Here is a 27799-nt window from a genome sequence, read left to right as displayed (position 1 = left end):
ATTTATTTTGCTTTCTTCCAAGGACACTTTTGGAGGGTTTTCGACCCTTTCCAATAAATCCTCAAGTCTGGACGGCAAGTGATATTTGATCACTTTTTCAGTCATAGCGCGCACCCTTCCTTATAACTTCATTCTTAACTTTTATTTCTTTATTTAATCAAGCCGTGGTGTGACATTCCATGGTGTCGATGCTTGGTCGGTTTTTTTTATTGTTATTTCACAGGAAAAGGAGTGCTCAACATGACGATCGAAGGCACGATCCAAAACGAGTCTTGAATAAGTGTGGTGAAGACTGTAAAAAATATCAATTAAAATATTAAATTAATAATTTAAAAACTCCGTTCCTCAACTTTTTTTCAAGTTTTTGAATGTTTGTTTTTGGGAACGTCAAAGTTTACTTACTTTGAAGATTCTGAATTAAATATTTTGTGCAAACATCTTGTTAAGAAATACATATTTTGTTTTATTGCGTTTTTACCAAATTATCAAATTTGATAACATTTTTTTTAATGGTAGAAACACTTTTTTTCAGCGCAAAGCAGTTACGGAGTTATTGATTCATATTCCAAACGTGACCGGCACGTCGCTCGACTTACCCCGTCCGATATCGATCTCTAATGGATCAAGGAGTGGCCCGAGTATCGTCAATTTCCATTTGAACAAAGTTTCCAAACACGCAGTTGTGTCCGGTCCCATCTTGCCGAGGAAAAATAAAATAAAAGTGAAACATTTGCCCCGTAATGAAATTCTTTTCTTACGCAAATACGCGCAATCGCGATGTACGGCCTCAAAGCAAGATTTGAGGTTGATTTGTTTTTCAATGGCTCATGTCCGGCTGTCAAGAGTGGCTCAATCTCTCCCCCCACCCTGGAATCCCGCCCTGAGGAGGATTTTTGGAGCCGCTCCGACAAAGCACCGGAAGCGGAAGTTTGAGTGGTGGAGCGCGAAACATCACACACAGACAAAAAAAAATGGTGCTGGACAGCCCCATCCGATGAATTATGGATATATTCACGCGATAAGTTGGCCATGCGGACGAGGGACCTTACAAACAAAATCAAAGAGATTAAAGTGGGGCGACTTGAGGAGAAAAGTGGAAGAAGAAGCGAACGCAAGCTACAAAAATTAAGCAAAAGAGTCGATTTCCGATCAACGGAAAAGACCAAAGGAACGCGCGCACTTGTACACGAAATAAAACAAGAAAATGTAATGTAAATAAATATCAACAAAACAAGGGGGAAAACAAGTGTCCGAAAGTGTCGGACGTCGCCAAGGCCTTGGTGGTCATTGGCCCGGTTCCAAGAGGCGGCCAGACAAGCAGAAGTGAGAGGGTTTTAATAATTAAACATATCCCGGTCAAGACGCGGCAGGCTTGTTGACTTTTTCAATTTCTCAATATTTGACTTAAATCCGAGGTGCAGAGAAGTGGATAATAATTAATAAAATGAGGAGAAAAAAACTGGCTGGACCTGCAAGCCATCCGACACTGCACATCACGGGGAGATATTTGATTGACCATGGCCAAAGGCCACCACGAGGGCTTCAACGAGGTGGTCTCAACAGCACGGGATGTTTGTGTTGACATAAGGGTCATTCCATCTGAAGCGGAACAGCATTTGAAAATTACCCTCTCCGATCCTGCTCAAATTTGGCAGGGCTGTTGATACTATCAAAACATGCAAGAATCCCGAATTTCATCCAAATCGGACCACCCCCTCAAATTTTGTACCTCCCCGAAAAATCGACTTTTTGGCGATTTTTGACCAAACCTCCTAGTTTCAAACGACGATAACTCAGGAACCACAAATCTTAGAGGGTCGGTCTTAGACTCAATTTTGAAAAAAAAAAATGGACGTAGAATCCATTTCCGTGATCAAAATTTTGATTAATTTATGTTTTCTACCTGTATTGCGCAATTGAAAACATTAAACGGTCGTATCTCAAAACACCCCAACTTATTTTTTTTATTTGACCTCACCATCGTGTTCCTTGGCCAATTTTACATAAGAATCACCTATCGACAAAAATGAATGTGTTTCGTTCCAGTGATATCGAATTTTAAAGTTTTGTGTTTTCGAGATTACCTACATCAGCTTCATTCGCCGCATCTGCTAGAAGCACACAGGCGGGCTTATCAATAATTGCTACCTGGTATTTTATTGAAATAATATTTCATCATAAATAATCTTTATCAAATTGGGCAAAAATTAACTGTATAACACTGTAGGAAACTGGAGTTTAACCGAGAAAATTTATCTGCTTAAAAAATGAACGAAGTGAATTTCTGTGTTAACCCACAGGACAGAGCAATTACGACACACAGTAAAGGGCAGAATTGGATTCCGACGGAGCGAGCAGGAAAATGCAATTAATCTTGTTAGTAACACTGAACAATAAGTGCACGATACATTATTGAGTAAAATATGAATCAAAATGAATAAAATTTGTTGATACGTTGTACTCTTGTGAAGGACGATCACAAGGAGTAGGAAAAGGATTTCTGGAAAGTATAAAACTTAAAAATGTAAGAAAATCACAAAGTTTGATCTGCGAATTTAGTTGCGATGATTTTGACACCGTCCGAACAACAGTGTTTTTTTTTCTTCTATCATTCTTGGATTCTTGGAACACAATACGGCTGCTGGCCTCACGTATAAGGATTTTTTTTAAATTAAATGTACCTTGACCAAAATCATCTTTTAATCAAATGAAGCTGGTTCACAATATAAAAATTGACTTAATATGATCAATCTTTTAAACCATAATTCAGATTTGCCAAATCAAAGTGTCAATAATAAACTAAAAAAACTAAAACTAAAAATAAAAATAAAGCAGGTTTTGGGGTTTTTGCTGAATGGCACTATTTTGCTACTGCCCATGATAAAGGCCCTAGTCATAGCCTCGCAGGTACTCTAAAACGGTTAGCAACACGTAAAAAACGATGCATAAAAAATATCCCAATAAATATTTCTTTCACAAAAATAGATTGATCTAGGTAGGGGAACAGCACCAAATTCCAGCGTTCCTCTAATGTTGCCATATCAGAGCTTTGGCATTCAATTACAGCTGATTAAAAACCTTTTCAACTGAAATCGAGTGATAAATAACTCAATAAGAAGCGAACAAGCAAGTTTCTATCAAAAAATTTGCAAAATTTGTTGTTTAAATAGTGAAAATGAGCAAATTGGACGAAACTAGGAGCGAGGACTTAACCTGTCAAACATACGAGAATTTTCCCTATTAGCCATTTGCACAAATATTTGCGTAAAATATAAAAATAAAAATTATTAAAAAGCCACTTGAATAAAAATTTGCAAAAAAAAGTAAAAATATAAATTAAATTAATCATCTCCCAGAACAGCAGGTAGCAGTTATTGATAAGCCCGCCTGTGTGCTTCTAGCAGATGCGGCGAATGAAGCTGATGTAGGTAATCTCGAAAACACAAAACTTTAAAATTCGATATCTCTGGAACGAAACATATTCATTTTTGTCGATAGGTGATTCTTATGTAAAATTGGCCGGGGAACACAATGGTGAGGTCAAATAAAAAAAATAAGTTGGGGTGTTTTGAGATACGGCCGTTTAAAGTTTTCAATTGCGCAATACAGGTAGAAAAAATAAATTAATCAAAATTTTGATCACGGAAATGGATTCTACGTCCAATTTTCTTCAAAATTGAGTCTAAGACCGACCTTCTAAGATTTGTGGTTCCTGAGCTATCGCCGTTTGAAACTAGGAGGTTTGGTCAAAAATCGCCAAAAAGTCGAATTTTTGGGGAGGTACAAAAATGGAGGGGGTGGTCCGATTTGGATGAAATTCGGGATTCTTGTATGTTTTGATAGTATCAACAGCCCTGCCAAATTTGAGCAGGATCGGAGAGGGTAATTTTCAAATTTGGACTTTTTCTTGCACAGTTGAGATGGAATGACCCATAAGGCAACTTTATAGCGATGAGATTTCCTACGATTTTTATTGAAGACGTAGAGTGACTTTGGTCATACTGAGCTATTTCTTAGAAAATATTTGTGATGTATGTAACTCAACAATATGTTTTGTTTGACTGTTTAATACTACCATTTTGTATTGTTGTACATAACTTCTCAAATGTTACGCTTCTCATGTTTCATATAAAAACGATTCATTTAGTGAATTCACTCAGTTCAAAAATATCATTCCTCCTCAACATGGCTGTTTTTGTAGTAAATTGCTCCCTTGTCAATCATATTGAAGATCTGTAGACCCTATCAAAAGAAATGACCCTATCATTTCTTTTGATACACGGAGAAAAAAGAGATCCCAAAATCATGAACACCCGTTCATGAAATTGGGAACCACGAACAAAGTGTTCAAATGCCATGGTACGATTTTGAAAAACTAACCATGGCATTTGAACAATTTGTTCGTGGTTCCCATTTTCATGAACGCTTGTTCACGATTTTGGGAACTCTTTTTTCTCCGTGTAGGGACTACAGATCTTCAATATAATTGTGAAGGGAGCAAATTACTACAAAATCAGCCGGTTTCGACCATATTTATTTTTTGTATTTTTTTAATTGGCTCAAACTTTTTGGGGGCCTTCCCTATGATTGAAGAAGCCATTTTGAGGCATCGGTTTACCCATACAGTCAAACCCCGTTGGTTTGACGCCAACTGTTGTCAAACGAACGGGGTCACTTTTTAGTTTGACACCCCTTTTACACAGCGTTCACACATACTACCAAACATTTGTTATATTGTCATATTTAAGCAATGCTATTTGGCTGCGATAAATGCTCGTTTAGGAGCTTATGGTTTTAAGTGAGCTTTCTGCATGCCTAATGGCACTTGACAGCTACAACACCCTTGGTTTTAATGAAGCATGCGATAAAACCGTTTGGCATGGCATTGCCATCTGGTTTTCAAGCCTTTATTACAACTTTCATAAAACCTTATTGAAAGCCAGTCGGCTTTTATTTTAACCAGGTTTTATATCCGAGGCAAAAATCCTTGTAAGAGCCTATTAATTAGCTCTTGCTTTTTGGTTGCGGTAAAAGTCCAAATAAAACTATACAGCCATTCCACGTCAAACAGGAATTTTCAAAAAATCATATCTCCGGAACGGCTGAACCAATTTTAGAGCGCCACAATTCAAAAGAAAGGTTATTAGTTGGGCTTTTAAGCAAAAATATGTTGAGGTCCAAAAAAACTAGCTGAATATTTGAAAAGGTCCTATGAAAACTTAATTTGCCGATTTCAAGGTCACGGGACCAAAGAGCCCATGTCTGAAAATATTTTTCCCTGATTCCTTGTAATATTTTACATAACATATCAAAAATTTGCGGATATCCATTAACACGTTTCGGAGATATGATTTATTAACATAAAAACTGGGTTTTTCGACGCACCGCGCGCAAAAAAAGGGAAAATGACGATAACGGGTAAAAATCCACTTTTTTCACTAAAACTGCGATAACATAAAAATTTCAGCGAAGACCTATACATGTCTGGGTACCAAAAGTTGCGTCTTTCAATTACGAAAATTTTGGTACCCAGACATGTATAGGTCATCGCTGAAATTTTAAAGTTATCGCAGTTTTAGTGAAAAAAGTTGATTTTTTGCCGATTTCGTCATTTTCCGGTTTTTGCGCGCGGCGCGTCGAAAACCCCAGTTTTTATGTTAAAAAAATCATATCTCCGAAACGTGTTAATGGATATCCGCAAATTTTTGATATGTTATGTAAAATATTACAAGGAATCAGGGAAAAATATTTTCAGACATGGGCTCTTTGGTCCCGTCACCGTGAAATCGGCAAATGAAGTTTTCATAGGACCTTTTCAAATATTCAGCTAGTTTTTTCGGACCTCAACATATTTTTGCTTAAAAGCCCAACTAATAACCTTTCTTTTGAATTGTGGCGCTCTAAAATTGGTTCAGCCGTTCCGGAGATATGATTTTTTGAAAATTGTGGTTTTTGCGAAAATCGACGAAAAATGCCATTTTTTGGACCACCCTATTTCGGATAGGACCACCCTAATCACCAAACAAAAAAATACGGGTCTAATTATTTGGGCCAAGGAACCCTCACTCCAAATTTGAGCCAAATCGGAGCACTTTTGATTTGGAGACTTCCTGTTTGACGTGGAATGGCTGTAAAAGCTATTAAGATGCTACCATAAAACCTCAATTAAACTAGGTGGTGGCTAGTTGGTTTAAAAATGTTACTTGGGAGAGGTTATGGGATTTTGGCTATTTGGGAGACATTGGCTATAATCGAATGGAAAATCATTCAAACATAAAAAATATAGTGTTTTGGAATCGGGATGATGGCAGCTATCCATTGTAATTATAGTTACATGGAAATTTTCACAAAAGTACGTATTTTTCCTGTATTTTGAAAATGCCAATTTTTACTCTGAAAAACCTCCAAATATTTATTACTGCTATTTGGGTATCAAATGATCGTGTTATGTACATACATTTCGAATGTTATACAATTTTTTTAGAAAATAGTGATAATTATCACAAAACTGCGTATTTTCGAAAAAATACTCCCAATATCAGTTTTTGGCAATATTGTTATCAAATGATTGGGATTTTTTATACATTTCGAAAGTAATAACAACCTTTTTTGAAAATACTCAATATATTCACAAAACTACGAATTTTTGAAAAAAATACTCAACATTTCAGTTTTGCTATATGGGTATCAACTGAGAGTGCATAATTGGCAAAGGGAGCGCGTGGTCGTAAAAAATATTCGGAGTGAAAAGTGATTTTTTTTGTGTGCCTTTTGTTTCGCATTTTTGTCGTGTATTGTGTGCTGCGAGGAGAAGATTACCCTCTGAAAATGCAGCGTCATCAGTGCATAATTGGCAAAGGGAGCGCGTGGTCGTAAAAAATATTCGGAGTGAAAAGTGATTTCTTTTGTGATTTTCAAAGCCCTTCCTATATCATCGTTGATCGGAAGGCACGGCGTCGGGTGGATTGTGTTTAAATTTTTCGAATAAGGTTTTATTTTTTTTGCGGTTAAAAAGCCAATTCTATATAATGAACGAAAGACGCACTGACAATTTGGATCGTTGAGTTAATAGTGGAGCAAAATAACTGTGTGTGAGTGATTTTGTGTGTTAACCAGAAAGACCTTCCCATAGCATCGTTGCTCGGAAGGCTCGCCGACGGGTCTGTTATGAAAGTCCTCCCCATAGCGTCGTAGCTCGGGAGGCATCGAAAAGCCAATACCTTATCCCACTAACCCAAAAAAAAAATTAATCACGTGATGCTTGAAGGAGATGCTGTGGATTCAACGGTCTCAAGCGGTATCAACAAGTATATAGCGAAAAACTATGTGCTTGATGAGTCTGCAACTTCAACTATCGGACTAACATTCCTCCCTTTCGTTTAACTGCAGGCTTCTTGGGAGGGCGCCGGTATTGACTAATAAAGTCGGGGTCTTCAGGGGTTAAACAGTGAACGGATGGTTGGCTCCCACTGATCATTTTTGATTCATTGTTTAACTTCAGTTGATCTGTCAATAACGGAGTAGCAGCTCATTGGCAGTCAACCATGCTCATGCTCATGCTCATGCTCAATATGGGTATCTACTGATCGGATTTCTTTCAAACATTTTGAATGTAATAAATTTTGAAACTTTGAAATTTTGAATATTTTTTGAAAAATTTCGAGTTTAAAAAAAATGTGTTTCAACTTTTAAAATGCATGAAAAAATCTCGATCATTTGTTACCCAACTGAATATTTTGAGTGTTTTTTTTTCGAAAATACGTAGTTACGTAATTTATTTTAGAATTTAAAAAAATATTGTTACTACCTACGAAATGTATAAAAATTCCGATCATTTGATACCCACATTGTAAAAATATTAAATTTTGAGTATTTTTCAAAAATACGTAGTTTTGTGAAAACAAAACAGTATTTTCAAAATTTTGAGTTATAAATTTGGAATGTATGAAAAAATTCCGATCGTTTGATACTTATATTGTTAAAAACTATAATTTTGCGTATTTTTTCCCAAAAAAAACCTTGTTTTGAGAATATTTTTAGTTTTTAAAACCAAAATTATAATATTCGAAATGTATAAAAAATCCCGATCCCGAATCCCGATTTTCAAAATTCAGAAAAATTACGTATTTTGTGAAAATTTTCTTGTAATTATGAGTGCAATCGATGGCTGACATCATCCCGATTCCAAAGCACTATAGTTTTTTTGATGTTGGTATGATTTTTTATACGATTATAGCCAATGTCCATACTGTATTCAATTTCTGGATTGTATGCAAGAGCGAACCGCCCTTAATTTCCTTACAAACATAGGAAAAAAACAAAGTGCACTTTTTTCTGGGGACCCCAAAATTCACATGCTTCTTTATGGGAATTAATGTACAAAAATAACTCATGGTGGTACGTGAATTCAACACATTTCCAGCACCTTAATTTGACATGGTATTTAACACACACACACATTTACCACCTAGCACACACCTATCGCAATTACATTTTTTGTAATGTTATTGTTGCTACCGCGTTGTTTCGAATGCACCTTTTATTTCAACTTAATTTATATTAATTGCTGGATAATTGTTTTGAATTAATTACCGTTGGTTGGTTGGGTTGTTGAATGGTTTCGAGCACTTATTTGTTGGCCTTTAGTTTTGCCGGAGCACTTTTTTTTCCTAACCTCTACCTGTGAACCACAACTGCAACGAAAAGGGAGGGAGGGTAGGAAAAACAACCAGATGAGGAGGAAAAACAGCACACCTCGCGACTACTGGAATTACTCGCCATTATTCAATTGCCCCTCTGTAATAAATGCGCGCAACCGTTAATAGGGTTCATTTGTGTTTATATAAGTATAACATACAAGAAACAGAAAAAAAATCATAATTTTATATACCAGACCCGGGCGACGAGATCGAGCTGGGAGACCTTCACGCGCTGCTGCCAGGCCTTAGTAATTGTAGGCCTTACGTGCTAACCCGAAGGTGCCCATTTTATACACCTGGGGCGAAATTTGGTTCCTTCCCCCTCCTGGGGGGAGCGCCTCATGGAAGGTACTAATTGGAGGTGAATAAAATGAAATGAATTGCTTCCCCTTTTTGCACTTCCAATCGACTCTGGTGCACTTGCGCATTTCTAAGGGTCTCACCAAAGGTGCAATTAAAATTGCACCATATAATATAAGGTTTCTACTTTTTGTAATCACGTGGGTTAGGAGTCATCCCCAAGTTTCTGGCACAAATTTTGCAAATGGCCAAACTTATGAAATTTCTTGTCAAAAGTATCCACGTACCCAAGAAAACACACCACAGGATCTGATAATCACTCCGCTTCTTACTCAAGCCCCAATTAGATTGTGACAACAAGGCGCCTTAACCCGCAAAAATCTACATTTTCTCACGTGTCACCTAACCTCACCAACGAGCAACATGTCAACCGGCGGAGGCACGTCCAGTGGTGCCGATGATCGCGTCTAATTCGCTCCAATAACCGTAATCATCATCTTAAGCCGGGCTTGGTAATCGTTGTCAACCCCGGCCGGCGGCCTGTCTGGGCCTGCTTAGATGCACCGAGAAGTAGCTGCTGTCAACCCGAGCAGAGGTAACTAACACGGGGGAGGGGAGCAACCGACAATTACATCGGACGACTCTGGCGGATCTAGTAGGCTGAGCAACGCACAGCTGATCCCAGGGAAAGGAGTGCCCCTTGCGGAGTTAATTGTCTCAGAAGCTGGCAATTATTCGGTGCAGTCGAAAGTCGAGAAGGTTGCGTTGACGGGTACAATTTCACTGTCTCGTTGGATGTTGTTGGGTGTGCGCGCACCTTAAGAATCGGTCGCCATTTTCAACTTTTCGCGAAACCGCATTTTCACACGCTTCGCAGTTGGGAAATTTTTGCTACGTCTGTAGACTAGCGTGGTTCACGTTTCTATGAAAAAGACAAAAGTTGTTATTTTGTCTTGCATCAACCGGAATTTCGTTCTTTTATGTCCCCAGAAGCACTCCTGAAAATTTGAGCCCATTTGGTAAGGTTTAGGAGCTCCAGTTTTAATTTGAAATTTATATGGGATTTTGATTTATTTTCCATGGGAAACTATCTTTTTTTACATTGTATTAGGATTTTTTTTTATAAATCGATGAAATGACTTGATTCTTATAGTAGGAGATAGGTTTTGAACTGGGGAACAACTTTGTAGAACATACCAACATGCTAGGAAGTGAGCCTTTAAAGATACAGATACTTTTAGATGGTGGCTTTTGAAGGTAAATTTCAAATTAAAACTGGAGCTCCTAGACCTTACCAAATGGGCTCAAATTTTCAGGAGTGCTTTTGGGGACATAAAAGAACGAAATTCCGGTTGATGCAAGACAAAATAACAACTTTTGTCTTTTTCATAGAAACGTGAACCACGCTACTGTAGACCTTGCACGGATTGGTGTGGAGGGACCTTAATTTGAGAAATTTCCGAGAAACTCGGCTGATGAGGCAATGGATTTCCGTTTTTGTGTCGTTTGAATTGCGTGTGTGCCACAAAGTATGGACCAGTTATGGTTCCCACACGTGGTATTGGGTGCTCTAGATGGATAGATGACTGCAATTTTAAATTGCAGTGACTGCAAAAAATGCTAGTGCAGTTGAGCAGTGTAATTGTAGTAGAATTAATTGCCCAAAAAGCACAAATGTCCCACCGAAGTTTTTATAAAACATTAGGGACATTTCTACATAAATTTCTAGCTTTGTATTTTTTTTATTGATTTGGATGTTTTGTTTACTTTTCTTTATTAAAAATTTAATTTTCAAAATACTTTTTTAACTTTCGATTTTTTGAACATGTTTTAGAGGCTTTAAAAGGCATCTTTTGTGTTAGAGTTTGAAATGGTTCAAAATCTACTACCGGAGTTATTTTTTTAATTTTTGTAAAGAATGTGATATTTGGAAATAACAAATCCAAATGAAGCATATTCTTAAAACTCATTATAAAACACCAAATCAAAATCGAAAATGACTTTGCACATTTTTTATAAGATGCACAATTTTATAGTAATAGGCATCTTTAGGTAATTTTTAGAAGTTTAAAAACACTTCATAAAGTAAATACACCCCTACAAACAATGTTTTGAAAATAGAGAAAATTGTCTTTATTTGTTATTACAGAAATTATTGACCGGACTGCTAGTTGCTAATATAAAAAGATTAAATATAGTGAAAAATGAATTTTTCTAAGTGCCATCTACTCGCAATATCTCGGAAACTATTGATTCGTTTTTCAATGTTAAAAAGGAAACTTGTGTGAAACATTATGCATTTTACTAATGAATATTATAATTCAAAATTAAAAAAAAAAATCTGTGTAAAATTGCATGCAAAAGCATGCCATCACCTTTGCTGCAGCGGTGAGATAGCCGAGACGGTTGACGGCGCGGACTTGGTAATCTGGATATAACTCTCACCAGTTTGATGTTATTTTTGGGGTGTGCAAAATTTATTTATTTTTCTTTTGTACATGCTTTTTGTGTACACGTTTTCTCATACAATATTACATGCTTTTGCTCACAAAGATGATGTGCATGCTTTTGCATGCGATTTTACCATCGGATTTTTTGCTGTGATTATTCAATTGCAAGAATTGATCATTTTCCTAAAAAACACCTATAAATGCCGGTAAACATTGCTCTTTATCTAAAAGACAATTTCATTTGAAATTTTGATATTTCAATTAATTGTTTTATTTGAAAATTAAAAAATAAATCCAGTGTTAGATTTTGTACCATATTAAGAATGGTACAAATTATATTTAAAGCTTTGGATTGGGTCAAAGTGGGGGGAGAGTCAAAACATTAAAATAAAATAAAATTAAAACTTTTGAAAAAAAATATAAAATGCTTTATACAGTCCAGACTCGATTATCCGAAGTTCGATTATTCCGAAGCTTTGGATGGGACTTCGATAATCGAACCATGAACAATTTTTTTCATATTTTTTTTATTTTTTCTTTTAACATCAAATTCAAATTCTGCCACCCCATGTTAGTCAATATTTAATGGTTGCCTTAAAAATAGATAAATGCATTTTTTCAATATTTCATCACCGCCATTTTGGCCACCATCTTGTATTAAACAATATTAAATGACTTTAGAGTAGTTTAGGGGTCATATAAAAGCTCAACAATAAAAAATAAGATAGCGAAACAAAATCGTGATTAGATTATCAGAAGTAAAATCCGAATTGAAATAAAATGTTCCCAACACTTAAATTTGGTACATGCTATTCGCAATTCTAAATAACTAATTTTGATAATGTTTACTAATTATAACCATGAAATAATATTTATTATTTATTGATTCTTATTAAATATAAAATATATTGTAATGCTAAAAGCAACCATGACCTCCGACCCTTATTTTCGTTTTTCTTCAAATTGAAACAATATTTCATTTGTTTTTAGTTTAGGGCACTTGAAGGACATGTAGATGGACAATCTCAAGCATTTTTGAAATCAGTTTATTGTAATTAGGTCGAATACCGATGCAAAAAGGGCTTTGTTTACCAATGGCTCTTACGGCTTTTTGAAAACTTACCCGAGAATTATCAATAATTAAAAAATCAACTTTCAAATTCATCACTTTTATTAAAATTTCAATATAACAACTACATTTCAAGGCCAAAATAATCTTCATTAATAAATTGGTTTAAATTTTCTTATAGTTAACAAACATTCAACAATAAAAAATAATTTTAAAAAATCAGTTATGACTGCTGACTTACTTTTTGGAATTTTCACATTAGATCTGATCAACAACAATTTTTAACCTAAGGCTTTGGGTTGTTATTATTTTTTCTTTTCATTACCGATGATCATGATTTTCTGATAACAAAATCAGATACTTTAACAGCTATTTTAACTTTATATTGAAAAGACCTTCATTTTGTAATTCCCACCTGCGGGATGTGTTCATAAAAGTTTACAATCGGTTAAAAAAATAGTCAATTCAAATTTCGTTTCTCAACAATTTTTTTTTTTGGCTTTGAAATAAAAAGCGCAAAAAATATGGTTTAGTCTCCTAAAGTAAATTGAAAAATTAGAACATTGAAAATTGAAGTGATTAGACGTCAAATGAAAAATCGGTATTTTTATCGTAATTCTACTTAACCTGGAAAGTCCTAACCATAACCAGAATCAGGAAATTCTTTCGCTAGATACAAATTTTCGAATATTCACAAGCCCATTTTTTGCAAATTCAAGTAAAAAAAATATTGAAGCAAAATTTATATTTTAAAATATATATTTTTTAGGTTGAAGCATGTGTGTGAAAAAAATATTTGTAATTTGATAAAAATAAATGCAAATAATTCACCTTAAGTTCACAAAAATTTCGGAAAGGCTATCACATCTGTAGGTTTTTTAAACTTAAAAATCACTAAAACTATCCATCGGAACATAATTGCAATCGCAAAAAAATCATTTTCGCAAAAGAAAATCGCTTCCGAAATTCTTCATGAAAATCAATCTGCTGATGTTTTTTTTTGTGAATTTCCTTATCAGCACCACTTAATAATATTCATTTCACTTTGTTTACACACATTGCCCATCTACAAAATGTGACAGGTCATTTTACAACGTGCGACGTTACACTTGCAAGTGTAGTAGTGAAAAAGATGTTCCGCCGAATAATCAACATGATGATTTTTTTTTTAGATTCCTTTTACCGATCTTTCGTGCGCGAAAGAGAAGAGCCAGCTCACTTCGGATTTTTTCTCTTGATGAACTTCCAAAGATTTTCTTTTGATGATGATTATTCCATCGCTGCTTTAGTTCTCATCCGGGATTTGAACAGACGACCTTTGGTTTGTGAGTCCAGCTTCCAACCAGTGACCCTACCAATGCAAGTTTATATATTTTCTAGGGAAACCATGCTCTTTTTGTATGTCTAGTCTACAAAATTGTATAAAAACTTGTATGGAAAATCCAAAAAGAAAAAAACTTTTCATATAATAATTCCAATCATAAATTTCAACGGACAGCAATTACAGTTACACTAGGCTGTGTTGGTGCATTCGACATCCCTTTTTTTCATTCCATGATATTGAGAGAAGAAAAAAGGAAAGGAAAAAAAACCGCCATGGATGTAGGGGAAATAAAACGCGGTCAGCTGCAATAAAAGTGCGATTGCTGCTGCCAGCTGTGTGTATGCGGTAGGTATAAAAAATGTATATACAAAAAAAAACAATGAAATACATCAATACATAAATGAATTTCTCGCGATGGGCAGCGAGCTGAGCGGAAGGGAGACCACGCCTTTTTATTTGCTTTAATTAGGGCCTTCTTGTGGTTTTGCATCCGTGAACGTGGAAGATTTCAATTAGTTGGATAAAAAAAGGGGGCGAAGTTTTTTATTTATGGGCCTCGTCAATGAGCAGGAAATGGATATAATTGCATATTGATTATTGGGTTGGAGCACTTTTTTTTAATTTGAGAAATTTAAAGTTGTGACATTCTGGTGTTGCTTCCCATAAACCTGCAGTATTTATTTTGCTGAAATCTAAATTAAGTTATCACAACCTCCAATCTTCTATTCCCAAACAATCCCTAACAACGTCCCACTTATATGGGTCAGTATCATTTCAGCAATCTCACACCCACCAACTTTGAGGGGAATGATGCGGGTCTCGTGGCCCAATTATGAGACCCTGTCGGGGGAAACCGATCTCGTTAATTAGGCTCGACGACCAGCCAGGGCTGGTTGATGTCTTGATCGTCTCCCAAACCACCGCGTGTGTCACCCTGACCACAATCCCGAGGGCCAGCATAATTTGCGGTTTCGAGCCCCTCCGAGGGAAGATTTTATGCTGCATTAATATGCTCACTTAGCACATTTTTGGTCGGTGCGAAAAATTGATACTTTATTTATGTTTGCATTGCATCCCAGGCCTGTCAATTCGATCGCCGAGTGGGGGTACCTTTAACTTTGATTAATGACTTGCGTTGCCAGAAGAGTTCGTCCTCAAAGGTTCCCAGAACATGAGATCGCTTGGCCAGAGTACAAAAATCCGCATGAAATCCAATTTGGCTGCGAACTGCCATCGACATGAGCTCGTTTTGCTAAATCGACTTGGATTCCGAAATGCGGGTGTCACACACCGGTACACAATGCTTGCCTTCCAAAGGAAGAAGGTACCGGAGCTGGACTTGGACGGCGGCCTTTGGCAACACTCAATTGGTTGGGCTTCCTTCCAAGGCAAGCTTACGGGGAAATGAATATCAACGGCATTGCCGACGATGAACTAATTCCTGGGTCGGTATGATATTAAATATTCCTTTGCGCTACCTGTTTGGGGTGAGTTGGTCAATTGTTACACCATCTTCAGCTATTGAATTATTTAAAAACAATGTTGAGCATATTCTTCCAAGATCAAGATTTGTACAACAACTCCCCGCTTACCCTGCTTATCATCGTTCTTGGGCCATGTGTCTTTTGCCAACTGTGTGTTTTTATGTTTCGTTCCATGATAGCAATATAATTGTGGTGAATATGAATAGAAGCTACCTTGCGAGTAATTCGATATTGTCTCAGACGGAATTTACTTTTCAATAAACATCGTCGTCATTTTCGTTCGCCACTTCGAAGAAATACCTTTCGGACTTATGTCAACACAAGACGGGTATCGATTGGATTTTAATACGAAATAAATCGACTTATAGGAAACGGAGGACACGTGCTGAACTCTGGATGTCAACAAAGTTCAGCCGGTGTAGAATTGCTACTTTGTTGAAGGAGGTTCAAAAATTCTCCCTACTCAAGCCCAGACAGGAGGAAAACGACGCGCTCGGCACAGTTTTCTAAAATTAGCCTTCACTTAACTCATAAAATAGGCTAATTAATACTAAAATTGGAATGTCATCTACGTGCCGTGATTTGCTCTACTCTGTTTTGCTGCCTTCATTCACCGGCATCACAACAAAAAGTAGGAAACATCTAAAATCTGTCACATCTGGTTAGAATTCATTTGTTTGGCACAGACGCGCACATGGTTCGAGGGGAAATTTTGAACACAGCTCGGTCTGGGATGGCAACGTATCACCCACTGAATCGGCTATCAATCAAATCGAAGGTTTGCTCTGAATTCTAATAATCTTCTTTTGAAAACAAGTTATTTATACTGCAACTTAATCTAGATCAGGCTTGTCCAACCTCCAGGCCACAAGTCAGATCCGGCCTGGAAATATTTTGCCCTGATTCCATTTAAAATTTTTCATGACATATAAAAAAATACGGATCCGGAGACATGATTTTTTACCATAAAACTGGGTTTTCTACAATTTTCACCATGAGTCTTGATTGCTCCAAAAAAGAAACATTCTCCTGCGAGCACAAATCTCAGAAAACTCTCTCTTTTGCTTTCTCTCTCTCTCTCTCTCTCTCTCTCTCTCTCTCTCTCTCTCTCTCTCTAACACAATCGGGTGGTACACCGAATTGCTCAAAGGTATTGAGGTTTTGCAGCGTGACTGTGTTTCAAATGTAGGTGGCGCCAAAATGAGGTTACTTGCCAAAAATCGTATTCCTTTCTGCTGGATTGAAGAACAAAATCGCTTATTTCTCATGATTCCCTGCATCAATCTTAATGAAACTGGTTGCAAAAGACGAGAAAAATTTTTTGCTTTAGAATAATGAACATCAACTTTTGGGCGCGCAAAAATTTGTGACCTTTTTCTTTAAAAAACATGTTTTGGAACACGAAAAAATGAGTTTCCCCGTATATACCAATGAAATAAACAGTTATATAGTTGATAACAGATGTGTTTACGTATATTCAACAATTTGTATTGATTTTTGACAGACTTTCTTGCCAAATAGTCCAAATTACTATCTTTTTCTAAATCTACAGTTTTCTCATAGAAAAATCAAACAAATATTGGAAAGTTATACACCAAATTGTTGGAAATAATTTTTCTCATCCGAATCCGGCATAAGTTTTATAAAAATGTTGGTTAGGAAGGAAAAAACACATTTTTTCTAAAAATCATAGGTTTACGCTATTTGTTCATAGGTGGCGACACGCGTCATTTAGTTTTGCTGCAAATTCTCTATAGCGATAGCGCTATGTCGCTCAAAGCTGACTAAAAATTGTCAGCAATCGGCTCAAAATTGTCAAAATTGTCAAAATTGTCAAAATTGTCAAAATTGTCAAAATTGTCAAAATTGTCAAAATTGTCAAAATTGTCAAAATTGTCAAAATTGTCAAAATTGTCAAAATTGTCAAAATTGTCAAAATTGTCAAAATTGTCAAAATTGTCAAAATTGTCAAAATTGACAAAATTGACAAAATTGTCAAAATTGTCAAAATTGTCAAAATTGTCAAAATTGACAAAATTGACAAAATTGACAAAATTGTCAAAATTGTCAAAATTGTCAAAATTGTCAAAATTGTCAAAATTGTCAAAATTGTCAAAATTGTCAAAATTGTCAAAATTGTCAAAATTGTTAAAATTGTCAAAATTGTCAAATTCACGAAGTATTTTTATCGCTGTGTGGAGCAATTGGCCAAGGCGCTGGGAGCTAGCGGGTCGTGTTCACTCACGAATGATTGCGCGCTCCAGTCGAAAAAGATTTGATCGGCGTTGTCAAAATTGTCAAAATTGTCAAAATTGTCAAAATTGTCAAAATTGTCAAAATTGTCAAAATTGTCAAAATTGTCAAAATTGTCAAAATTGTCAAAATTGTCAAAATTGTCAAAATTGTCAAAATTGTCAAAATTGTCAAAATTGTCAAAATTGTCAAAATTGTCAAAATTGTCAAAATTGTCAAAATTGTCAAAATTGTCAAAATTGTCAAAATTGTCAAAATTGTCAAAATTGTCAAAATTGTCAAAATTGTCAAAATTGTCAAAATTGTCAAAATTGTCAAAATTGTCAAAATTGTCAAAATTGTCAAAATTGTCAAAATTGTCAAAATTGCCAAAATTGTCAAAATTGTCAAAATTGTCAAAATTGTCAAAATTGTCAAAATTGACAAAATTGTCAAAATTGTCAAAATTGTCAAAATTGTCAAAATTGTCAAAATTGTCAAAATTGTCAAAATTGTCAAAATTGTCAACATTGTCAAAATTGTTAACATTATCAAAATTGTCAAAATTGTTAACATTATCAAAATTGTCAAAATTGTCAAAATTGTCAAAATTGTCAAAATTGTCAAAATTGTCAAAATTGTCAAAATTGTCAAAATTGTCAAAATTGTCAAAATTGTCAAAATTGTCAAAATTGTCAAAATTGTCAAAATTGTCAAAATTGTCAAAATTGTCAAAATTGTCAAAATTGTCAAAATTGTCAAAATTGTCAAAATTGTCAAAATTGTCAAAATTGTCAAAATTGTCAACATTGTCAAAATTGTTAACATTATCAAAATTGTCAAAATTGTTAACATTATCAAAATTGTCAAAATTATCAAAATTGTCAAAATTGTCAAAATTGTCAAAATTGTCAAAATTGTCAAAATTGTCAAAATTGTCAAAATTGTCAAAATTGTCAAAATTGTCAAAATTGTCAAAATTGTCAAAATTGTCAAAATTGTCAAAATTGTCAAAATTGTCAAAATTGTCAAAATTGTCAAAATTGTCAAAATTGTCAAAATTGTCAAAATTGTCAAAATTGTCAAAATTGTCAAAATTGTCAAAACTCTCAAAATTGTCAAAACTCTCAACATTGTCAAAATTTTCAAAATTTTCAAAAGTGTCAAAATTGTCAAAATTGTCAAAATTGTCAAAATTGTCAAAACTCTCAAAATTGTCAAAACTCTCAACATTGTCAAAATTTTCAAAATTTTCAGAAGTGTCAAAATTGTCAAAATTGTCAAAATTGTCAAAATTGTCAAAATTGTCAAAATTGTCAAAATTGTCAAAATTGTCAAAATTGTAAAAATTGTCAAAATTGTCAAAATTGTCAAAATTGTCAAAATTGACAAAATTGTCAAAATTGTCAAAATTGTCAAAATTGTCAAAATTGCCAAAATTGTCAAAATTGTCAAATTCACGAAGTATTTGTATCGCTGTGTGGAGCAATTGGCCAAGGCGCTGGCAGCTTACGAGTCGTGTTCACTCACGAATGATTGCGCGCTCCAGTCGAAAAAGATTTGATCGGCGGTGAGTGAGTGATTTATGGTCTTTGAACCGAATATCAGAACCCTTGTTTTTCACTAGAACTGCGATAACTTGAAAAATTCATAATTGAAAAACGCAACACAGACTTTGACCAAAGTCGAGGGACATAAACCTAAAAAAAAAAATGCAGCAGCAAATTTCGTTAATCAACAAAAACAAAGATGCACCAAAAATAATATTCTAATGCTGGCACACTTCCAACAGGCACAGGTACACACCCACCGTTTTTTTAATGCCAAACGGCATGCAATATGACCTACAACGACCAGACGGCAGCTGGTTTCTACTCGTTTTGTGGACGAGAGTGCCAAGAGGAAAAAAAACTGTTTAACACCTTGACTTTTTGGAGGTTATGTTTTGGTAAAGTTTTTTTAACGCTGATTTTAAAATTAATTTTATTGAATTTCAATAATTGTTAAAAACATCAGATTTGATATTCAAACAAATTCTATCTTGTGTGACTAAAAAATAAGCAAATAAGACAGTTTAGGGTTAACTCATTACCAACCCCGCCGGTTGAAAGCAAGAGTTGAAAAGTCAAACACAGCATCCAGAAAAATAAAAATCTCAAACACAAAAAGGTTCCCTCGATGATCCCCGGAGCAGGACGGCCTTTCTGTGTCTGTTCTGTTTGTTCTTTGGAGGTTAGGTTCAATGCCAGAGCCTTCCCGAGGAGAGTGTATCGAAAGTGGCCGGGCAGGTTGAAGTGCAAATAAAAGCCCCTTTATTGTACACACCACAGTGAAACCTGTTTCGCGTCCACAAAGAATGAAAACCCCTCCAAAATTTTAAGCAACTTACCAACGGCGGCGATTCCAGATCGGCGGAGGCCTCCGGAGGGACCGCGGTGACCACGGTGGTGCCACCACCGTACTGGATCTCGCACAGGTCCATCGGGGACGAGTACGTCGGGAGGGGATTTTTGGACCGAATTTTGACGGATTTGGGCTAAACACTGTCACAAAAAGGGGCAAGACCTCTTCACACGGCCGCGCTACTTTTACGACGAAAACGTACAAACGTAGAAATTTCCCGCGGGCTTTTTTTTCCACCCTGTATAGTTATTCTTTTATTTCGTGTTACACCAGGTACGCGTTGAGAGCGAGCGAACAAACAAAAGACGATAAAGACGATGACGTTCCGGACGCGACGCGAGTTCGACGAATTACTCCGCTCAACCTGGGCTGAGATTAAAAAGGGGAAATTTCAATTTCACACTTGTGCCGGTAATCCAAACTAATCAACCAATACGGCGGAGGGGGAGAATTACTACTACTACAACAGCGGAGAAATGTTTCTAAAGAAGTGCTGCACGTCAAGTTGAAACAAAGCGCGAATTGATTGCTTTTGATGTTGTGATTTGTTTAGGGTAAACAGACCTAATGTTAACATCTCTAACAACTCTGGAGTTTTTTTTGAAAAGGTCCAATAAACCACTGTTTGCTTTTTGGTCGTTTTTTGATACCCCTGACTCAAGGCGGTTTACTATAAAAAATAATATCAAATTGAATAGAAGATAAAAAAAACAACAAATTTTCGAAATACATCAATGTTACATTATTATTAGGCAAAAAATGCAAGTGAAACATGGATAATCGAGCTTTCAAATAATCGAGTCTGAACTGTAATAGTTAAATAATTATATAAGACGATTCTATGAGTTTTTGTATTCCTGTTAACATGACCAGTTCTTTGAAAAAAATATCAGATTAAAAAAAAATTCTATCGGTTTTGTATTCTTCGAAACATGAGCAGTTCATTTTTATTCATGTTTTATGCATACCTTCATTCATAAACTATTAAAGAGAAGGTTTTAATTTGTTGTTGAGTGTTTGTGCATTTCTCTTGAAATATTTTTTTGAGATTTTACACTCTTTTAATGAGTAGCAGTTCATAGCAAAAAAATGGAATTTCAAAATTAAATTACAGAGTTTTTGAATTTTTTCGATACAATCAATATGAGCAGTATTGAGAAAAAAAATGTCGGAATTTATTTTTCTAGTTTTTACATAATTTTAAAGTATTTTTTGAAAAAAACAGAACTTATCCCATGATTTTAAAAGCAACAAAAAAATTTCAGCTCCTGTTCGTACCAGATTGCAATTTTGATGAAGAGGGACAAAAATTTGAAATATAGTTTACGATTGCCTAATGCTGGTGCAAAGTTTCTATCTCTCCAAAGGGGGGAGGGTGGGGGCTCAAACATTCAAATTTATGATAAACTCGTAATCGATGTTCAATCATAAGCTTTCAAAAAAATGGAAGATTTGTCGTAAGATTCAAAAAATGAAAGAAAATCTTGTTTGCCATCTTTACCTCGAATTTTACAAAAACAAATAAAAGAAGAACTTGATATCATTCGATTTTCCTTTGATGATGTTTAGATTATTAATTAGACTGCTTCAAAAAAAAAATGATTTTAAGTGATCAAAATTTTCGAAATGTTGGTTTGCAAATAAAAAAGTTACGTTTTTCTAACTTGTCAATTTCCCTGGAACGACGCAACATTTTTGCAATGTTTTAAAAGCAATTTTTGCAATTCCGTCGTGAAACTACTTACTTTTCCTGACATTCTTGAACGACGAAATAGCCTACTTTTCTGTACCAAAAATAAAAGAATCGAATAGCAACTTTTTCAAAATAAATGCTGAAAAGTTCTACTTTTCAGCACTGAAATAGGTGCTGAAAAGTTGAACTTTTCAGCACTTGTTTTGAAAAGTAACACTTTTCAACATTTTTTTGATTCAAACGATTTATTCACAAAATACATGAAAATTTGACATAAAATTTCACTCAATAGGTGTTTTTCGGAATTGCAAAAAATGTTGTATGGAACTCGTTGCAAAACTTGATTTTTTCAGCACTCTTCGTATTTAACGCCACCGCGTAAAAGAGGTTTCTCTGTACTTGTAGCATTTTTTGAACAATTTTTCATTACCTGCTCATATTTAAAGTTATGCAAAACCTCACGAGAAATATTAGTTAAGTAATCTTTTTATAAATTTTCCTGTATGCAAATGCAAACACCCACAGTTTTATTATTTTTTCCTTGCTCACCTCAATGAGGAAAGGCTATAAAATCACTCGAAAAATGAATTTCTTTATTCGACCTCGTAGACCCACCTTCACGTATTCCTATCGACTCAGAATCAAATTCTGAACAAATGTCTGTGCGTGTGTCTGGATGTGAGTCCATGCACCCAAAAATATGCACTCGATTATCTCCGGACTGGCTGAACCGATTTAGACTGTTTTGGTCTCATTCGATCCGTCTTGGGGTCCCACAAGACCCTAGTTAATATTATGAAGTTTAGGAAAGTACTTCAAAAGTTATGCTAAAAAACGGTTTGAGCTAAACTTCGGAAGATTGTAAAAAGGGTGGTTTTTGTAAGAAAACCCGTCATGCTTTATATTGTTAGAAAAGTATTTAAAAGACCTTTCCAACGTGTCCAAAAGATTGAGGATCTGACAACCCCATCAAAAGTTATGAGCACTTAGGTGTTATTTTTACAAGTTTTTGAGGCCGGATCTCAAATATTTTGATGAAAAAGTTGTCCGGATCTATCGTGCGACCCATCGTTGGATAGGTAATCAAAAGACCTTTCCAACGAGCCCAAATGATTGAAGATCTGACAACCCTATCAAAAGTTATAAGAACTTTAGTGTTTTCAATACACTTTTTTTGAGGCCTGATCTCAGATCGTGTATTCACTTTATGAATGTCAGGAAGGCACCAACCACCTAAAGGTGGATTAAGTAACGTTTATTAGTCACAAACAGAAATCAGGAGAAAAAAAAACAAAAACAGAGTTGTCAAATAAATTTTACATAAAATATTATTTGAAAGTCGTTTTTTTAGATAGAACTTTGCTCGAAAAGATGCAAAAACTCCCAGAATTTATGTAAAAAAAATATTTAAAATTCAAATCAACGCAAAACCTAACAAGTATTTGTTTCAAAAGAATTAAAATTTTATTTAACTTTCATAAAATTACCTAAACATATCAAAAACCAAAAAATAATCTGAAAAAAAAATAAAAAAAATATCATCGAAACAATAAAAAAAACTCGAGCATTTTATTATTTTTATTTTTATTTTAAAAACTGCTCACTTTGAAAGAATTAAAGCTATCTTTAACTTATTGACAAAAAAATAAATACAGCTAAGTTTTGAAAACTCATATAAATATTTTTTTTTCTTCTTCAAAAACTGCTCATGTTTGAGAAAAAGAGAAAAAAAAAAACAAAAATAAAAAAAATCCTTTCCTCTAACTATCCCACATCTATTAGCTATTTCGAAGGTTATTTTTGCAATTTTTTTTCCATCTCTGTCTAATTCGTTCTCCTTAGTACCAGTAAACTCTCTCCCCATTTTGAACAAATCAGCTGTTGCAAGGTAGTCCATATCTCAGCTCAGGATAACAACTGCACCAATGTAATTGTTAAAGCAACCTAATAAAATGAAATGAAATGAAAATAAAAAAAATAGCTTTAAAAAAGACTGCAAAAAAATAAATTTAAAAATCTTTTGTACTTTTATTAAAATATTTGATTTATTATTTTATGAACATTTTTTGAATATCAGTTTATGTTAGTTATATTTTTAAAACACCTGCACTGCCCCTATTCACAAAAATGTCCTTTATGAATTTAAATCACGTTTGAGTTATTGGTGTAGCTTGGTTCAAAAAATGACCAGTATTTGTTCTAGAAATCTAAAGGAAATCATTTTTTTTTCTCGAAAACCCTTAGTGAAAAAGATAAAAAGGGCAGTCCAAAGATGAAATCTAAGGAAATAACAATAGTTGTTGTATCTTTTCAAAGAAATTCACATATATTCAAATATATTGTGCGCTCTAAAGGTTAAAAGAGTACAGGTAAAGATTTATATTTTTCGTCATTCCCCCTCAAGAATAGCAAAATCGAGAGGGCACCTCCACCGCCCTCATGGGGGAGTCCACGATTTTGGGATCTCTTTTTTCTCCGTGTAGGCTTTTTTGGGTTTACAAAAAAATACTTAAAACCATAAAAAGGTTCACCTGCACTATTTGCCAACACTCCCTCATCGATACAGCTAATTGACTTTTACACCATACAAAGTAAATTATAATTTTATTTTAGATGCAGAGAAACCAATATTGATGTGCTACAAAATATTACAGTTTCAATAAGTTAGAGTCTGTTCGTTATAAATATTCTTCCTAAATTAAATAACAATCATGAGATTGATTGGCCACACTTTAAACTAGATCAGCCACACATTCGAAATCAATGCCGCCTTCAGTGTGACTCCAAATTCTGCCTCGAGGGACATGAGGAAATCCAGCTCAACAACAACAGCAGCAAGCAAGCAAGAAAAAAAACTGGTTATAATTGGCCGGTGGCCACCACCGCCACCAGGCCGCGGCGCAGGAGAAACGCGATGGCCACGTCATTTAATGAGCTATAATAGCCATAAACAATCGGTTATACCTGTGCAATTATAAGGAAGGCTTCTCAGCACACACCACCGGCACTGGACTGGCTTTGCTCAGCCCACCACAGTTGATAACAATAATTAATGTATTTCTAAATGTTTTGTGTTTGGTTGAGTTTGTGTGTGTGTGTGTGATTTGAATGCGAGCAGCGCAGTGGCCATGCTTTATATTTTATAATTTAAATTGTGGTTGAGCAACGGTAATTTGAAATGGGTTCAGAGATTTATTTCTCTTGAATAGTAGAAATTGGAATAGGTTAAACCATTTTTGAACAGTTAATTTGCAGAAAAAAACAATTTGTTATCAAATTATAATTTACTCAGAGAATATTGTATTTTTATTTTATTTTGCAAATTTATACTGAAGATCTTAATGGCTTTTTACGCATTTTTTACAAAATGTGGTTTATTATTTATTTTTTTAAATGTTTTATACGAAATTATTTTGATTTCTTCTATCCGAGGTTTTTGATCTACTTTGATTTTTTGTCATTATTTTTTATCAAGAAGCTGAAGACAGCTTTAATATTTCAAAAAAATAATCCTAGTTTCAAAAATTTTATGCAAAACATATTAATATTTCAAGATTCCATTTTAAATTTGAGTATTTTGATATTTTATTCTAAAAATCCGTGTTGAATTTTTAATTTGTTTGTGTTTAGTGTTTTAAATTTTAATCAAATTATTGATCCATGCTCTGTAACTTGGATTTAGCCCGCACTTTTCTCTCGCACTTTTGACAACAAGAATTCGAAAAAACTAGGCAACCAGCAGTTCTGGCCTTTTTTGAAATGGCCCAATAAACCAAATTTTCAGTTTTTTTTTTTTTGCTTTTTGGGTGTTTTTCAATACCCTTGACTCAAGGCGGTTTCAAAAACATCCAAAAAGCAAAAATTAGAAATTTGGTTTATTGGACCTTTTAAAAAAACTCCAGTCGCAGTTTCCACCAAACTGGACATTCGCACTTCAAAATTGCGATTGACAGGTGAATCACATCGGCTCGCTTTGATCATTTTTTGGGAAAATTAAAATTTCCCAAGCCAGTTTGACAAGTCGCAATAGTGCGATCGATAGCAATAATTTAGTGCGAAGTCCAAGTTTACGAGAATTTTTGTGACAAAGGGACTTTTTTTGTAAAATTGGACACCAAATTTGACGGCGTACTCAAATTTCCGAAAAAAAGGTATTCTTCATCATTTTTTTCCTAAATTCACGATAATTCGTGAAGGTTACAAGCAATTCGTGATCAGCGACAAAAGTTACCCCTTAGGGTAAAGTTGCACGGAAATCAAAGAGGGAGCGGGGCAACTTTTTCCGATTAACCCAGGTATGTTTTTGACATTTTCCTCATTTAGATAGTAAAGAACAGAACATTATTTTTTCCCAAAAGTTTTGTCCAAAAAAGCTTCCAATAGGTTGATTTCAAATTCAAAATCTACAAAACCAAAATTTAAATATTAAAATAGTGAAAGGAACCTTAAATTTATTTGTGCTTAAAATGAATGGAAAATTGAACAAAATATTAAAAAAATATTCAAATTATTCAAGGTAAAAAAAATAATGTGTAAACAAGTATGCTTGGTTTTCCAGACTTTTTTACAATTTTTGACAAGAAATCACAAATTCCCGACTTTTTCCCGTTTTTTGCGGATTTTTGAAAATTTCCGACTCATATTTTGATTGATTTTTTTTTCTACTAACCATCATGTTGAAAAAAAGTAGGATAAGCTTTGAAATGTAGAAAACTTAACATCAGGTACCTAAAAAAATGTTTGAAATATCTTTTACGAAATGTTTGGAAATCTAGTCTAACCTAATCTATTCTAACAAAAACGCAGCCATTCCGATGAAAGCATGCTGGAAAGTCTTTGGATAAGATTACGCTCAAAACACCTTTCTTGTCAATATGAATAATTGCAGTACTTCCAAGAACACCCGAAAATGTTAAAGCGGCCAGCCCTACTGCGTTTTATTTACCACAGAAAAAGATTCTGTGAATGGATCAAATTTCACAAAATCTACACGAGAGGAAAGATGCGTGGACATACCGTACCAAACGCTCCGGATCAGTTTTGGTGTGATGTGTGTTTTGTGTGTGCAGGTTTGGTAAGTGACGTGAGTTTTTTTTTCCTTTTAAAAAATGTTTGGAAATCGACAACAAATTTGCCGACGGCATTTGAACATTTTCAAAGCAATTGACTCACCTTTTATCTTTTCTTTTAAATCAGCGATCACTGTTCTTTCGTCAACGTAGATTAATTTAAAGAACTTAGTATTTTTTCAGCTAACATCACTTTTGTTCAAGTAAAATATTTTACGAACACTCATTGAATTCTTAAACTGGTTTCTTTAACAGGCTTCATAAAATTCCGTTCATTCTGTTAATAATTTCCATTCCACTCATATAGTTGGCTTCAAGCAAATGCAGCTTTAAACCCGCATAAAAATGTCAGCTGCTGTTTTGACACACTCCCAACATAATCGGGCACATAATTCGGTAACGACGCGTCCTAACGACTCTCGTTGACCCACATCCGCGCACAACCACCCTACTATCGCGTCACACACACACACTAACACCGTCACACGCCTTATTTTGATTTGACGCAAAACCACATGTAAACAAATAATTCTCCGAGATTTTTTTTTTATGACAACTCATCAACAGCACCACCTGGTGGCCCGTCGCTACAACACTGACTATTGTGTGTTTCTTCGCGCGAACCCGGACGCGCGCGCGCTCGCAAAATTAATTACACGCGAACACACACACACACACTCCGCCACATGCGACCAATCAAATGCGTTTGATATAAAATCTCCCGAGGCGCGCAAATCGAAGACGGCGATGACGACGACGACGACGAAGGCGACCCGACAGACAACGCGCGAAAGAAAAGGAGAGAGAAAAAGACGCGCGACGACGCGCCAGCAAAGAGCAGCCTAATCGAATGTGTGTTGGGTGTTGTGAGCAACTGCAACGCGTGCAGTAAACTGTTGTTGTTGTTGTTGGTTGATGTACATAAGAAATAACAACAACCAAACGAAGGAGCATCGCGATGTGCGGTGCGCGAGAGCAAACGGAACGGTCCAATTGTAGTTGTTGTTGCGTGATCCTCTCTCAATGAAAATAACCATGAATGAGGTCTGATGCGATGAGAAAGAGAGGGACACGAA

The 27799-nt window shown here is 35.1% G+C and overlaps 1 protein-coding gene across 3 annotated transcripts in view; it reads right to left on the bottom strand.

Annotated features, from left to right (window-relative positions):
- LOC120427034 (protein dead ringer-like) overlaps window positions 1–27513 on the bottom strand; it is a 149892-nt gene extending 122379 nt beyond the window's left edge. For 2 of the 3 annotated variants that reach the window (XM_039591861.2, XM_039591862.2), the window contains exon 1: window positions 19948–20419. In XM_039591861.2, coding sequence (XP_039447795.1) covers window positions 19948–20040 — 93 coding nt within the window. In that variant the 5' untranslated portion in view covers window positions 20041–20419. Of the gene's footprint in view, window positions 1–19947; window positions 20420–26826 lie in introns of those variants that run through there. The other variant, XM_039591863.2, reaches the window with a different exon arrangement.
- Window positions 27514–27799: the final 286 nt, after the last annotated feature.

This window comes from Culex pipiens, chromosome 3 (genome assembly GCF_016801865.2).
Source record: "Culex pipiens pallens isolate TS chromosome 3, TS_CPP_V2, whole genome shotgun sequence".
Taxonomy (NCBI): Eukaryota; Metazoa; Arthropoda; class Insecta; order Diptera; family Culicidae; genus Culex; species Culex pipiens.
Note: the sequence above shows the minus strand (reverse complement) of the source record. Positions and strands in the feature narration are given on the sequence as shown.